Below are 15,083 nucleotides of genomic sequence, written 5' to 3'. Positions count from 1 at the left end.
CTGACATGTACTGTGAATAATGTGTAATCTGCAATGACAAGATAAAATCTGCAGCAAATGTTATAATGCAGAAAAGCTAATTCATGCTTTAACGGCTTTGTGACTAGATTATAGTGTTACTTAGTGATTGCCCTGTAGCCTATGGTTCAAAATGCAGCATGTGCTTACCAGAAATAATAAATATCAATTATACATTTGATAATTCGATTGATTTTAAAGCCCATTCCCCAAATCACACCATAAGAAAAATGGCATCTCATATCTCTCTGTTTCCTGATGTTCACATTATTTTGGATCTAGTTTGTGTCCGGAGGAGATGGTTGTCGTGCTCAGAGGGCGTCCTCAACACAGATTCACATACTTAGAGAGGACATTGACCAAATGAGTCTCTACATAAGTCTCTTTGCCCAGCTAGAACACTCATCCCAAACCTAGTTGGACCTGCACCTTTACCATGATGGATACTCACAGTTTTCAAGGTCTCATACATTGTTCACCTGTGTCTTTCTAGACTCCAGCTCTGCCTCTTATCTGTTTGGCCAGAGGAGATCAAACCCAATTTTTCCCGAGGTTTGATCTTCATTTCTATCAATTCATGAGCTTGTTTGGCTGACCTGGGAGAGAGCCCTGAGGTCAAAAGATCACCGAGCCCAGGGCTCCCTTCCATTTACTGGGCGAGGAGGGGAGTTTGAGCTCAGGTAGATCTCGAGAACTCCCCTTCTTATTTATGCCTAATGACAAATTAGATTGCTATGAAGAGATATACTGCTGACTAAGAGCTTGTCTATGGTGCTAATTTGGTTTAGTCAATTCACTTATGTTGCATATCTGTAGACAACTGAGGAACTGGGGAACCCGGGGGAAACCCACGCAAGCACGGAGAGAACATGTAAACTCCACAAAGAAAAATTGACTGGTAAAGATTAAACCAGTGACATTCTTGCTGTGAGGCAACAGTGCTACTTTTGTGAAAAAGGAATATGTTTTTTTTGTCTCTTTTTATTAAACAATTGTATTTGTATTGCTTAAGGTGATACAGTATATATTAACCAAACTTCTCAAGTGTGATATGTTTTGCGTACTCATTTTTGCAGAAGTAGATGAAGCTGAAAGAAATGCAAAGGCCTGATTGTCTAAAATCAACTTGAGCTCTGCAGCAAAACTTCCTGCAAGCACAGAATTAGCAGTTGAGAAGGCTTGTCAATTTGTCTTTGTGCAGAGAATTCATAGAAAAAGAGGATGCATGTTTGTGTGCGGCCAGTGGGGGACTGGAGAATGATTGACAAGTGACGAATTCCACCAAACTCCAGCTGTTAATATCAGCTATAAAAGCACAAATCAGGAAATGACATTTGTTGAGCGCCTCCTGAATGTAACTTTTGCATATGAGGATACCAGAATTCTGTTAATCGAATTATTAATTTGTATCCAATAAATTATTAAGATTTTTGACATTGAAGAAAAACCTCTCCTGGTCTTTTTTATTGAACACGCATGGAATGGTGAATCAAGTGTTAGCTAATGCGGGATCAGCCATGGTCAATCATAAGCATCAGCATGTGATCCTCTCAAAACTAGTTTATAAATAAACTTCACTTGATGGATTTTTTGTCGCAAGCAATGCACTGTAGCCTTTGGCTGTCTGATTAGCGCAGACAGAGTTGTTCATAAGTGGATCATCTTTTACCATTAACATTCATATTGAACTGAACTGAATTAACTAGCCAGAAATAATATACACCAGCATTCTGACACTACTCTGCAGCCTTCTTAATATTGAACATGTCCAACAAATTAAAATGTTATTATCTGACTTTTCTTAAGTCTCCTGTTCATCCATGTAAAGCCATTTTTTTTGAGAGGAATGAGGAACAGCAACCACGGAAACTCCACTGACACGATTTCAAGACAAAACACATCCACATTCCTCTAACCATCGTGACTGTAATTACAGGGAAATTCCCTGTAACCTAAATCCTAACTTCAGGCCTTTCAAGATTTAGGACACGGACACGGACACACACACACACACGGACACACACACGGACACACACACGGACACACACACACACACACACACACACATACACACACACACAAAATTGAAACTAAAACATAACTAAATGAAAGTGAAACGAACAAAAGCATTTATAAACCAGCAATCATCTCTGAGCGTATCATAACGGTGCCAGTGTGGTGAACTGAGTGAGTACCAACTTGTCTTCTTCTTACTTCAAATCTTTATATTCTCATTGTGTCTTTGGAGGAACTTGAACAAGTATGCAAACTAACTGTGCAGATAAGAGACTTCCTGGTTGTCTGTGCATTTGAGACATTTCGTGTAGGCTATGTTAATAGACATTCAGAAAATATTTTTAACACATCAGAATTTAGATGTAAAACAGATTTTTTTTATATCAGATTTAGTATGGAGCTAATAATATGCAAAACAATCTGAATTTAAATGTGTTAATTAGAATTATTGACAATTGTAATTTTATAAATCTGAATTTTAATATGCCGTTAAAACTTGTTTTGAATTCGATTTTCTTAATTTAAATTTGAATTTTATAACTTGAATATTGAACATGAGAAATTTTAGACAACTGATTTTTTTAAGTAGAATTTTTATTTATATTTTTAAACTTCAGATTTTTTTGTGTTCTGAATTCATAGACTGCAGATATCCAGTTTGTAAAAATACAGATTTCAAGTTTCAAGATGAAGAAGTTCAAAACCAGAAATTCAGATTCAGAAAAAAGTTGGTCAGGGCAGGGGTAAACAACAGGGAAGAGTAGACGAAAAAAATCTGAAGTTTGAAAATACGTCTATAATATTTATTATTTATTCATTCATTTTTATTAAGTTATGAAATTCGAATTCAAATTAAGAAATTCTGATTACAAACTTTTTTAACAGCATATAAAAATTCAGATTTATTAAATTACAATTGTCAATAATTCATATGAACACAATTCAAATTCAGATTGTTTTGGCATAATATTAGCTCCATTGTATGTTGTAACACTGTACAATAAAGTTGTATTAGTACATGTTAATTAATGTATTTATTAGCATGAACCGGCATCGAACAGTACATTCATTACAGTATTTTTTGTCTTTGTTAATGTCATTTAATGATTATTTAATGTTAAAGTTAAGTGCATTAATTGCATTAACAAGCATGAATGTGTATTTTAGTAACGCGTTACTGATCTATGATTAATAAATGCAGTGCAAGTATTGTTCATTATTATTTAACATTAACTAATGACACCTTATTGCAAAGCGTGATCGTTGGATTGTTGTGTGATCGATGGGGTTTCTGGACTGCAAATCTAAATGTTGCGGTTTGTCAAACTACCCACATAGCAAAATTTCTCTGGCCCAGCTCTGGCCCACACAATCAGGTTTTGCTTGGCCCACATGCCGCAGTGAATTACGGTACATGACTGGACCAAATCTGGCTTCCAGACAAGGGCCAAACACAGACCATATCTGGGCCAAGTCTCAGCCAAGTTAATAACTCATAACTGGGCCTGAACTGAGCCAGATAGGTTGGTGTGTCACGATTGCAATAAAATTAATAAACCCATGGAGTGATGCGCTTTAGGCACACTATGGGCACGCTTTTTCTCAAAGTGACCTGATTGGTAGAATTTTTTTTCTTTACTCAAAAATGATTTTAGTGTATTTTAAATGTGGGTCAAGACTGGCCAAACTCACATGGCCCACTTTCAAATTTTTAAATCTGGGCCAAATACTACATTTTTCATCTGGTCCAAATCTTGTGTACCGCCTTAAAGACGGTGCCACCTCTGCCAAACCCGGGCCATGTTTGGCCCACATGCTGTATGCCAGTGCCGGATGAATGCCTGCTGTGCCAGCTTTATGCCAAATCTGGGCCAGAATTCTTTGCTACTAGGGTAAGTACACTCCAGAACAGTGTGGATTGCTGAAATTTGTTTTCTTACTCCACTCATCCCACATGGAAATGAGGATATACTGTATGCGCTTATATGAAACCTATATGCAAAATATATGCACATATATGATAATATATATATGCTGCATATACCTGTATATATTCCATATATAGGCAAAATTGAGGTGCATATATGCATATACAGGCCATATCCTGTATTGCTTCTTTATAAGCCGTATACCTATAAGATATATCTCCTATATCATATCTCACTATGGCAACTGTCATACATGATGCCTGGCTCATATTTACTATTATCAAGGCAATATCTACTGTAAGAGCTAACAAAAAATGCAGAAAACATATGTATGTGTGAAATTAGTATCTGGTATAATGGAGTTTAACATGGCAAATAAGTGAAAGGAAATGGAAAGCTATATGTCTACACATTTTCCTGAAACCTTTACAAGGTCAATTCTTTCTTGTATCAAGACAGCGGAAAAGTACGGAATTAAATGTATGACAAAATAACTTCTTTTTTAATTTAATTTTATTATTAGTTTTTTTTTGTCTTATTTTTGTTCTTGTACTATATTTTTTTCTTGTACTTTTTGATTGTTCTTAGGAAAATAAAAATGCGAATTTATTTTATGTTGTCTAGCAGCTATGGATTTTAATAATTTTACTAATATATAGACCTTTTTCATGGCTGCTGCATGGAGGGCGCCATAGCGACCAGCGTCTTCCGGTAGAATGCTAAAATGCTAGAATGCACAGATATTGTTACGTTCAAATAAGGGTCAGAGAATCCAAGTGAAAGTGACAATGTTTATTTAACTTGATGTGCTCATGCAAAGTTATAGCAAATATGAGTGTATATATTTAAAATGAAGCAACCATCAGAGAAACAGACAGCGTGGGAAAACAGCTGCTCAAGTTAATGCGTAATTTTTAATTTTAAGTATTTAAACATTTTAAGTATATTAAAATAAGTAATGTAATGTGTGACGTTTATACTATTTTTCTAAACTTTTATACACTTTTATCAGTTTTAATTGCACTGTAACAGTGCACTTGTTATGTGTCTGCCTTTTTATTGATCAAGTGATCGAGGGATAACATTAAGAAGGTAAGCAGTAATAAAATTATTTTTAGACAGAATAATAATCCCATTAATCTAGTAACAGTGCAATTATTTATGAAAAAAGCTCGTACGTGACTTTGTTCTGTGTGTGACAAAAATGTAGGCAATAGCTGCGTTTCCATCCAAATATAGGCTATTACAATTGTGCAAAACTGGAATAACGCCTAAAAATAAAGCAGCGTTTTTATCCAAAGAGTCGAAGAGAACACAATCGTCACTTCCTGATTAACTTGCGCCAAATATCAACAGTAAAAACAGAATTTACTGCGGTAGAAGAAGCTGCATCAATGATTTTTTATTTAATTAATGTACCTGAGCCTTAGAAGACAATTGACACACAATGAACACGTGGGGGCGTTTGAAGCCAGACGCGGAGATCTTGACACGCTCCAGACGCTCGGAGGTAATTAATAATATACTCTAATACTGAAACAGTTCAGGCATTTTAGAATGACTAAAACAACATTTAAGATGTTCTACAGTGTGCTCAGTCTGCTGGTTTGTCCTTTCACACACATTTTCATCATCATCTCTAACAAACCATTTTTTTTAATGTACTGTAATTTGTTAAGTGCACTTCGTAGTTTATGTGCATCTTATCAAATAAAAGTTTAACCTACTCAGTTATGCACATGTTTTATTATGCGTATTTTCAAAAGTTATGTGAATCATGACGTTTCCATCAATCTTTTTTATGCACATCTCCAAAATGAGCTCTAAAATAGGTGTGTGGAAATGTAAGACTATATGCGAGAAATACCGCAGTATTTAGCGCGCTTCATCTTTAAAAAAGGGGAGGAGACCGACAGAAACTCAGAGTTTAGAGAATAAAACCTGCTCCAGACCAGGTTAGATTCACAGAGTAAGTTACCACGGTAACTGACTCTGAGTTAAAGTTAACTCTCTTTTAGAAACAGGCTTGACTTACCCAGCTTTCTCGAGTTTAACAAACCTGCCATTTTAAAACGGAAAACCCAGAGTTTCTCTCATTTCAGGGTTAAACTACTCTGAGTTTTAACTTAACCTGCTTTCTGAAACAGGCCCCGGAGAAGCGCACAAACCTGCAAGCTGCAACCGTGACAGATATACTGTATACGGTTGAAGTCAGAATTATTAGCCCCCCTCAAATTTTTTTTTTAATATTCCCAAATGATGTTTAACATAAGCAAGGATTTTTATTACAGTATGATAATATTTTTTTCTTTTGGAGAAAGTCTTATTTGTTTTATTTCGGCTAGAATTAAAGCTGTTTTAATTTTTTAAGCACCATTTTAAGGACAAAATTATTAGCCCTTAAGCTATATTTTTTCGATAGTCTACCGAACAAACCATGGTATGCAGTAACTTGCCTAATTATCCTATCCTGCCTTTAACCTAATTAACCTAGTTAAGCCTAATAATTCTGACTTTAACTATGCATGCATATATGAACCTATATAGTTATATGTATGCACGTATTTACACATATACAGTTGAAGGCGGAAATATTAACCCCTCTGAATTATTAGCCACCCAGTTTTTTTTTTTACCCTAATTTCGGAGAGAGAAGATTTGTTCAACACATTTCTAAACATAATGGTTTTAATAACTCATGTCTAATAACAGATTTATTTTATCTTTGCCATGATGACAGTAATTAATATTTTACTAGTTATTTAATTTTTCAAGATACTTCTATACAGCTTAAATCGACATTTAAAGGCTTAACTAGGTTAATCAAGTTAACTAGGTTAGGGTAATTAGGCAAGTTTTTGTATAATGATGGTTTGTTCTGTAGACTATCGAAAAATATAGATTAAAGAGGCTAATAATTTTGACCCTAATTATTTATTTATTTATTTAAAACTGCTTTTGTTCTAGCCAAAATAAAACAAATAAGACTTTTCCATAAGTCTTTTTTTTCTTTTTCTTTTCTTTCGTTTTTTCCGTGTGGGATGTAGCTGGTTAAAAAAACAAAAACTGGTTGGGCAAGCTCACAGTTGGCCTGGGGAGCCTGCAGAGTTTTGAATCAGGAGCAAGAAAAACTCACCTTCCCAATTTCTAGGAAACCTTTGATTATAGCTCACTCTGGTGTGTTTGATTAAGTTAAAGTGCAACTATGGAGCAACTTATTTTAAGATTCAGCTTTTGTCATCAGATAACAGAATGCATCATGAAAACTGCCAAACATTGTGCTGTTTAAATACAACAGACATATAATCTCTCTCACGTATGCTCTTAATAAATCTCATATTGCCTATACCTCCACCTGTCTGTGTCTATATTAATTCAGTAATGTACACAAATTATAATGTTGTTATTTAATGTCACATAATTTAAATATAAATGAATATATATAAATATATTTTTCAGAATTGGTTGGACATGTCTTCATTCGATTCGGCAGAGGGAGAATGTAATGGTCTAAACCAGCACTATGAAAAGAAAGTACGTCCAATCATTGACCTAGTGGACACTCTCAGGGCATTAGGTGTTGAAAAGGACCTGAACCTGCCTGCTATTGCTGTCATCGGTGACCAGAGCTCAGGAAAGAGTTCAGTGCTGGAAGCCCTGTCTGGAGTGGCGCTGCCGCGGGGAATAGGTAACTCAAGCACAATGATCATTGTTGAATGTTTTTACTCTACGTTGTTCTTAGTTTGAGATTAAAATTTTAATTTGTCTTGTGCCAAATCTGTCTTAAAATGTACCATATCTTGTTGCCTTCAGGTTGTGTAGACCTGCATTTGCCTTCTGTTACTTACTACATGCAGTGTTGAGGGTAACACTTTATAAATTATAATATTACTTTTTAAAGTAACGGGTAAAGAAACACATTACTTTTAAAAATAAGTAACATAATTTGAGTTAGTTAAAAAAATGTAACGTGTGTTACTTTTTACTTTGCTTAATTGGCTTTTAATAAATATATTGCAGAATAAAATTGACCTTAGTTAGGTTGAGTCACACACTCAAAGACAGAGCGTGCTGCGAGGGAACAGACAGTCGACTCACACTCATCTCTTTTTCAGTACTGTTCTACTAACTGAATAACTCAGGTCTATGTATTTATTATTTTATTTTGAGTCAGAGAGTGGTATCCGTTATGCTAGACGCAAACTGTTTCACAACAACTCAATTTAATTAATTGGTTTAGCCAGTTCACTTAAAAGATCTGGTTTAAACAAAGGATTAATTCGTAAATCATCCATCATCACTGCAGACAACTATTGGCAGGTCGGAGACTTACATTTTTGCAATGGATTCTTGTCATTTTGAACTCATCGAAGAAAAGAAGTGGATTGTCGTTAAGTGTAGTAGATTATGTGTAAGTAAAACTCTTGTCAACGGCAAGAAACACGACTACTTTCAAAAGTAACTTTCCCCAACACTGACTACATGTGTAAATTGGTGGGTGGAGCTAAACAGTCAGTAACGTAGAAGTGGACAATGATCATCTTCTGTGGACGCGGGGTGTTTAGACAAACGCTACGTAAAAAACGTGGCACATCTCCTCCTACCATTTTAGCAGATTTAATATATTCCATTTTTAGACTAACAAGATAGTTTTGAGTTCTAAAACGTACACAATGTTTTTATAGTACAATGATTGAAAGAGTTTCGATTTTTCTGTTCATGGTCCATTTAAAAGTGTTCTTCAGCTGATCATCCCTATTGAACACAGGTATTGTGACTCGATGTCCTCTGATTCTGAAACTAAAGAAAATCACAAGGGATAAAAACTGGTCTGGATTGCTGACATATAAGGATCAAACTGAAATACTCAAGGAACCAACGGGAATAGAGAATGCTGTCCTGAAGGGTTGGTATTTATTAATATGTAGTTCTTTAATGCCCTGTGATTCTTTAATGCTTTAATCTGTGGGTTAATCTGTGGGATGATTGTGTCTTTGTATTGTTTTGTAGCTCAAATTGCGTTGGCTGGAACAGGCGAAGGGATCAGCCATGAAATGATCACTCTGGAGATCCAGTCATGTGATGTTCCTGACCTCACTCTCATTGACCTGCCAGGTATTGCTAGAGTCGCCACTGGCAACCAGCCAGAAGACATTGAGAAACAAGTAAGGCACAGTTTGTCGAGCAATTTCTGTGGAAATGTTAGACTTATTCATCAGTACAGTACTGCTTCAAGTCATTTTTGTTTTCTGTAACAGATAAAAGATCTTATTGAAAAGTTCATCAAAAGACAAGAGACCATCAGCTTGGTTGTGGTGCCTGCAAACATTGACATCGCCACCACTGAGGCTCTGAAGATGGCATCCACAGTCGACCCAACTGGACAAAGGACTTTATGTATGTTACGTTACATGTACAGTAGGCTGATATTTTGCTAAATTCAATGTTGTTTTACATCTTCAAATAAGAGTAAAGCAAACACATCTTCAATCTGCAGGTATTCTGACCAAACCAGATTTAGTGGACAGAGGAATGGAGGACACGGTGGTCAGAACAGTCAATAATGAAGTAATACGCCTAGAGAAGGGCTATATGATAGTCAAGTGTCGAGGTCAGCAAGACATCAACGACAAGCTTAATCTGGTTGAAGCTCTGGAAAAAGAAAGAAGATTTTTTGATGAACATCCTCAATTTAGGCAAGACGTTAATTTGGCTACAAATTAGATAATTTTTTAGATTTTTTATTTTTTAGATTATTTTTATTACAAATTGGATTATTTCTTTCTGTGCAGCGCAGTTCATTTTATACCCATGTAAGGGTAAAAGATGAGAGACATGATCATCTATCAGTGCTGGTTATTTCATATTGTTATTTTATTATTATTATAGATAATTGTTCAGTTCTTTTTTCCAGACAGATGTTATAGGCTTTAGAAAAAAAAGATTGATGCTTCTTCACATGCCATTTGTTGATATTTTAAATCGTTTTTGGAAATTAAAATGCTGTTGTTTAGCAACAACCACAAACATTAGGAAAATGATTTAGATTAGTATTTTAAAATTTACACTGGTCATTGTCTGTACAGCTTGATTTGATCTATCAGGTAAAAAATAAATTAAAAAAAAAAAAAAATAAATAAATAAATAAATAAATAAATAAATAAATATATATATATATATATATATATATATATATATATATATATATATATATATATATATATATATATATATTTTTTTTTTTTTTTTTTGTTAACGATTATATCATAGGAGAAAAATATGATGCAATATGCAAGTCATCTTTAACATCATTGTTACTATTTAAACCCATTGTTCCCTTCAGTTCTCTTCTTGAAGATGGAAAAGCTACAATTCCCCTTCTTGGACAAAGACTCACAGAAGAATTGGTTGAACACATTGCTGTGTGTATACAAATTCATACATGCATAAATACTGACAATGAACATATTATCTGATTAAACTGAAGTCCAAACTAAAATCAGAATATGATACAGAATTCCTTTGTTAACTAATGTCTGATTTTGAATGTATTTTCTTGACATTTAGAAAAATGTGCCACGTCTGCAGAATCAGATTGAGATGAAATTACAGAAGACGTTTGAACGTCTCAAAGTACTGGGAGAGAGTGTTCCTGATGATGATGAAATAGAGCTGAACAATTTTCTGATTAAGGTAAGGTAAATCTGTTAATAACTGGGTTACACACTGGGCATGAATGGTGGAAGTCCTAAAGGTTTTCTTGTGAAATTAAATTATATTATTAATGCACTGACTTCACCCTATAGGATGGAAGATATGTTGGGTATATTGACAATTTTCAGTAAAAAGTATGCATTTTTATGACCACTTAAATAAGGTTTGCTGGTTTGTTTTATTTATGGAATATGTTTCAAATTAACTTTAAATTGAACTGTAACTTTAAGACTCTTCACTTTACTGAGAGTAAGTTTTATGCAGAAACTTCGCCAGTTCATGGATGCCCTTGAAGAAGTTAAGAGGGTCGAAGAGGAACCTGTAAAGTCAGACACAAGGGTCTTTTCCAAAATCAGACAGGAATTTGTATCATGGAAACACATCCTGGATTCCAAACCCATTAAGAGTGAGTTCATCATACTATGGGGTATACTGTATGCACACTTTTAATTTTCAGTAAGCTAGCTCAAGTGCTTCTGGTGAAATGTCATACAAAATTGGAACGTTTAAATTTGGTTTTAATGATCAATTAATGATCTTCACTGTCTGATTAACTTATATGATTTAAAGTTGGGATCCGACAAGACAAGAAGCACTGCATCAATTCCATTGTTCTGGGCCTTGTCTTATGGGATTCTATAGTCACCATTTTGAAGTAAAAGTAGACACTCCAAAGACATGTAATACAGGGGAATTTGGATATGCTAAAACTGACCGTAGTGTATAAGTGAGTGTGAATAAGAGTGTATGGATATTTCCCAGTGATAGGTTGCAGCTGGAAGGGCATCCGCTGCGTAAAACAAAACATACAATAAATAGACCGATTTTACCCTACTGCCTAATCTTCGTTTTGGAAGAATTCCCCCTTCCACTCCATCTCCTTCTTTTCCTCCCTTTTTTTTAGGGAGCTCTTGAGACCTACCTGATCTTGGACACCCTTTATATGCTTACTGACCAGGCGGGTGCCTTGGACTCAATTATCTCCAAGCTCAGGGTTCTTTCCTGAGACAGCATACCAAAATTGCTTTTAATGCCAAGCATATATAAGTGTGAACTCTTGAAAAATCTTCCCCTAATCAAAGGGGCAGTTTCTACAATTTACATCATTCGTGTCTGAAATGAAACAATTTTACTGATTGTTATGTTCTACTAATCAACCCTTTTGAAAACTATTTTTCTCTATATTTCACCCTTACACTTTCTAAAATATGCATGCTAGTAGGATTTAACTCTTTAGATTTAGTACGCTAATGGTTTTTTTCTTCCTTATTTAGTGTCAACGGATCTACAAGAGTATGTTAGGACTCACAGAGGAAAGGAGCTTCCTGGATTTCTAAACTATGGAACTTTTGCTGGCATTATTAGGATGCATGTTGAGGACCTGGAAGAACCTGCTTTAAAGCTGCTTAGAAATGCCAAAGGTTGATAACAATGTTTAATAGCAAACAAAATGTAGCACCTTTAAAAACAACATTACATGAATGCATATACTGATTATGTGATTTACCTCCCCTGTTTACAGACATTGTTCACTCCTCTGTGGGCTCTATTGCTAACATTCATTTTAATGGTTATCCTAACCTGTTGTTGGCTGTAAAAGAGCCAATAGAAAAATGTCTTCATGAGCAGTTTCAGAACGCTGAGGAAAAAATACGTTCTCAGTTTAAGTTGGAGAAGACTGTCTACTGCCAAGACGATCTCTACACTAACCACCTAAACCTTTTAAGACCAAAAAACACAGTACGTTTTGGGCTGGAGGCTTCACTTGGCAACTCAGAGTTACGGGAGACTGCATTCCATCTCACCTCCTATTTAACGGTAATATTTGTTCTTTAAAGAATAAAGTTTGTAATTTCTGTGCCTCTAGCGAACAGCTAGCAGATTTGCATGAAAATATTTAGAAATTCTAAATATGGCACCCCCCGGTGATGCAGTGGGTAGCCCGATCGCCTCACAGTAAGAATGTCGCTGGTTCGAGCCTCGGCTGGGTCAGTTGGCATTTCTGCGTGGGTTTCCTGTGGGTGCTTTGTTCCAAACTGCAAAGACAAGTGGTATAGGTGAATTATAAGCTAAATTGTTCTTAGTGTATGTGTGTGAATGAGTGTGTATGGGTGTTTCCCAGTTATAGGCTATCATTCCGCTGTGGAGACCCCTGATTAATAAAGGGACTAAGCTGAAAAGAAAGTGAATGAATGAATGAATGAATGAATTAGGCAAGGCAAGATTATTTATATAGCACATTTCATACACAGTGGCAAAGTGCTTTACATAAACAGGAATAAAAAAGACAAGTTTAGGAACATAAAATGCAGACAATAAAAATGATTATAAACAGATGAAAACAAATTAAAATTAGTTAAAATAGGTTATAAAAGAATGAAAAAGTAAACAAAAACACAATAGTGCGATCTGTCGGACGTAGCACAGTGCTCATACAGTGAAGGCACAGCTAAACAGATGTGTTTTCAGTCTTGATTTGAATGTGCCTAATGTTGGAGCACATCTGGTCATTTCTGGAGGCTGATTCCAGTAGTGAGGGGCATAGTGGCTAAAGGCAGATTTACCCTGCTTTGACTGGACTCTTGGTGTTTCTAGTTTGTTTGATCCTAGAGATCTGAGTGATCTTTTGGGTTTGTATTCAGTGAGCATATCTGTAATGTATTAAGGTCCTAGGCCATTTAGTGATTTACAGACCAGTAATAATACTTTAAACTCTATTCTGAATGTAACTGGGAGCCAGTGTAGAGACCTGAGGACAGGTGTGATGTGCTCTGATTTCCTGCTTCTGGTCAGAATCCTGGCCGCAGCGTTCTGGATGAGCTGCAACTGTCTGACTGTCTTTTTGGGAAGGACAGAAGGCCGTTACAGTAATCCACCCTGCTGCTGATAAAAGCATGAACAAGTTTCTCTAAGTCTTCACTGAAAACAAAGCATCTGATTCTTGCAATGTTTTTAAGATGATAGTATGCTGATTTACTAACTGCTTTGACATGACTGTTGAAACTCAGATCTGACTCCAGAGTCACACCAAGATTCTTGACCTTATTTTTTGTTGTTTGACCCTTAAAGCCAAGGTACGCATTCACCTTGAGAATCTCATCTCTGTTCCCAAACACTATGACTTCAGTTTTCTCTTTGTTTAACTGAAGAAAATGTTGGCACATCCAGTTGTTAATTTCATCAATGCATTAGCAGATGTATCAATGGGGCTGTAGTCATTAGGCAGTAAGGCTAGGTAGATCGGAGTGTCATCAGCATAGCTGTGGTAGGAGATTTGGTTCTTTCTCATTATTTGGCTCAGAGGGAGCATGTAAAATAATTAATTAATGAAATATGACACCCAGTCATTTCCCTGCAAACTGGTCAGTTTCCTTCTTAACAGCTTACTATTGTGACATACAGTTCAAATAACCAAAACTTCATCTTAATATGACTCTGAATGTTATTGTATGTATTTGCAGATTGCCTGTGAGCGTCTGGCTAACCAGATTCCACTGATAGTCCAGTATCACATGATGAACGAGTACAACTCTCAGCTTCAGAATGCAATGCTTGGCCTTATTGGAACAAGCGATCCAGGAATGCTGCTCTGTGAAGATTCTGGTGTTGCCCGTATTAGAAAAGATCTGAAAGAGCGACTGGAGCGCCTAAAGGATGCAAGAAGAGCCCTGCCTAAGGTTGTGCATTCTGCAAATTCATGGTAGAGCTGTCGCCTTACAGCAGGAAGATCCCCAGTTTGAGTTCCGTCTGGGTGTGAAATTGGGAGAGTCCCCATTTTCAAAAATGAAATTGCTTTTTCTTCAATTTTACATTCTTTTTTTAATATGAAACGGTTTATGTATGTTTTTATTACTTTTTAATTAAAACCAAACCTGGTAATGATGTTAATTTTAAATCCATTTACTGTTTTCCAATAGAAACATTTAAATCATGTTTGTTCTTTGGTCCACACTAGTTTGAGTCCTGGCTCGGTCAGTTGTCATTTCTGTGTGCTTTGCATGTTCTTCTCGTCTTGACGTGGATTTCCTCTGGGTGCTCAGGATTCCCCCACAGTCCAAAGACATGTGATATAGGTGAATTGAATAAACTAAATAGGCCGTAGAACGTAAAATCAGTGTGTATAGATTTTTCCCAGTACTGGGTTGCAGCTGAAAGGGCATCCGCTGTGTAAAACATGCTGAATAGGTTGGTGGTTTGTTCTGCTGTGGTGACCCCTGATGAATAAAGGGACTGAGCCAAAAAGAAAATGAATGAATGATTTATGTGAAAGGATAAATTGACAATCTTATCACAAAGCTTGTTATGTTTTACTTAAAGCTCTATTAAACAATAAGACTAATCATTCTCAGTGTGGTCTGTGGGGTTTCTGGTGTGAATGACACAGGAAAGCATAGTTTATTGTGGAGC

The 15,083-nt window shown here is 35.8% G+C and overlaps 1 protein-coding gene across 7 annotated transcripts; it reads left to right on the top strand.

Moving 5' to 3' along the window:
• Nucleotides 1–1,613: 1,613 nt before the first annotated feature.
• mxc (myxovirus (influenza virus) resistance C) lies at nucleotides 1,614–15,020 on the top strand. 7 transcript variants are annotated; one of them, XM_073911653.1, is made up of 13 exons: nucleotides 4,621–4,869; nucleotides 4,975–5,054; nucleotides 7,422–7,650; nucleotides 8,731–8,868; nucleotides 8,973–9,127; nucleotides 9,221–9,359; nucleotides 9,460–9,658; nucleotides 10,306–10,384; nucleotides 10,530–10,655; nucleotides 10,941–11,082; nucleotides 11,951–12,097; nucleotides 12,199–12,494; nucleotides 14,138–15,020. In XM_073911653.1, the coding sequence occupies exons 3-13, from the start codon at nucleotides 7,434–7,436 to the stop codon at nucleotides 14,378–14,380; spliced, it is 1,881 nt and encodes a 626-aa protein (XP_073767754.1). In that variant the 5' UTR covers nucleotides 4,621–4,869; nucleotides 4,975–5,054; nucleotides 7,422–7,433; the 3' UTR covers nucleotides 14,381–15,020. The 7 variants fall into 7 exon arrangements, with proteins under 7 accessions (XP_005167728.1, XP_073767754.1, XP_073767753.1 ...); XM_073911652.1 differs by having other exon boundaries at nucleotides 4,654–4,869; nucleotides 5,031–5,054; XM_073911651.1 differs by having other exon boundaries at nucleotides 4,699–4,861.
• The last annotated feature ends 63 nt before the right edge of the window (nucleotides 15,021–15,083 follow it).

This window comes from Danio rerio, chromosome 9, assembly GCF_049306965.1.
Source record: "Danio rerio strain Tuebingen ecotype United States chromosome 9, GRCz12tu, whole genome shotgun sequence".
Lineage (NCBI taxonomy): Eukaryota > Metazoa > Chordata > Actinopteri > Cypriniformes > Danionidae > Danio > Danio rerio.
Note: the sequence above shows the minus strand (reverse complement) of the source record. Positions and strands in the feature narration are given on the sequence as shown.

Excerpts from the sequence above, each read along its gene's own strand:
- mxc (XM_073911649.1), top strand. The coding sequence starts at position 5,410 with ATGAACACGTGGGGGCGTTTGAAGCCAGACGCGGAGATCTTGACACGC. Across the intron at positions 9,659-10,305 it reads GATGAACATCCTCAATTTAG|TTCTCTTCTTGAAGATGGAA; the intron begins GCAAGACGTTAA and ends TGTTCCCTTCAG. Across the intron at positions 11,083-11,950 it reads GGATTCCAAACCCATTAAGA|TGTCAACGGATCTACAAGAG; the intron begins GTGAGTTCATCA and ends TTCCTTATTTAG.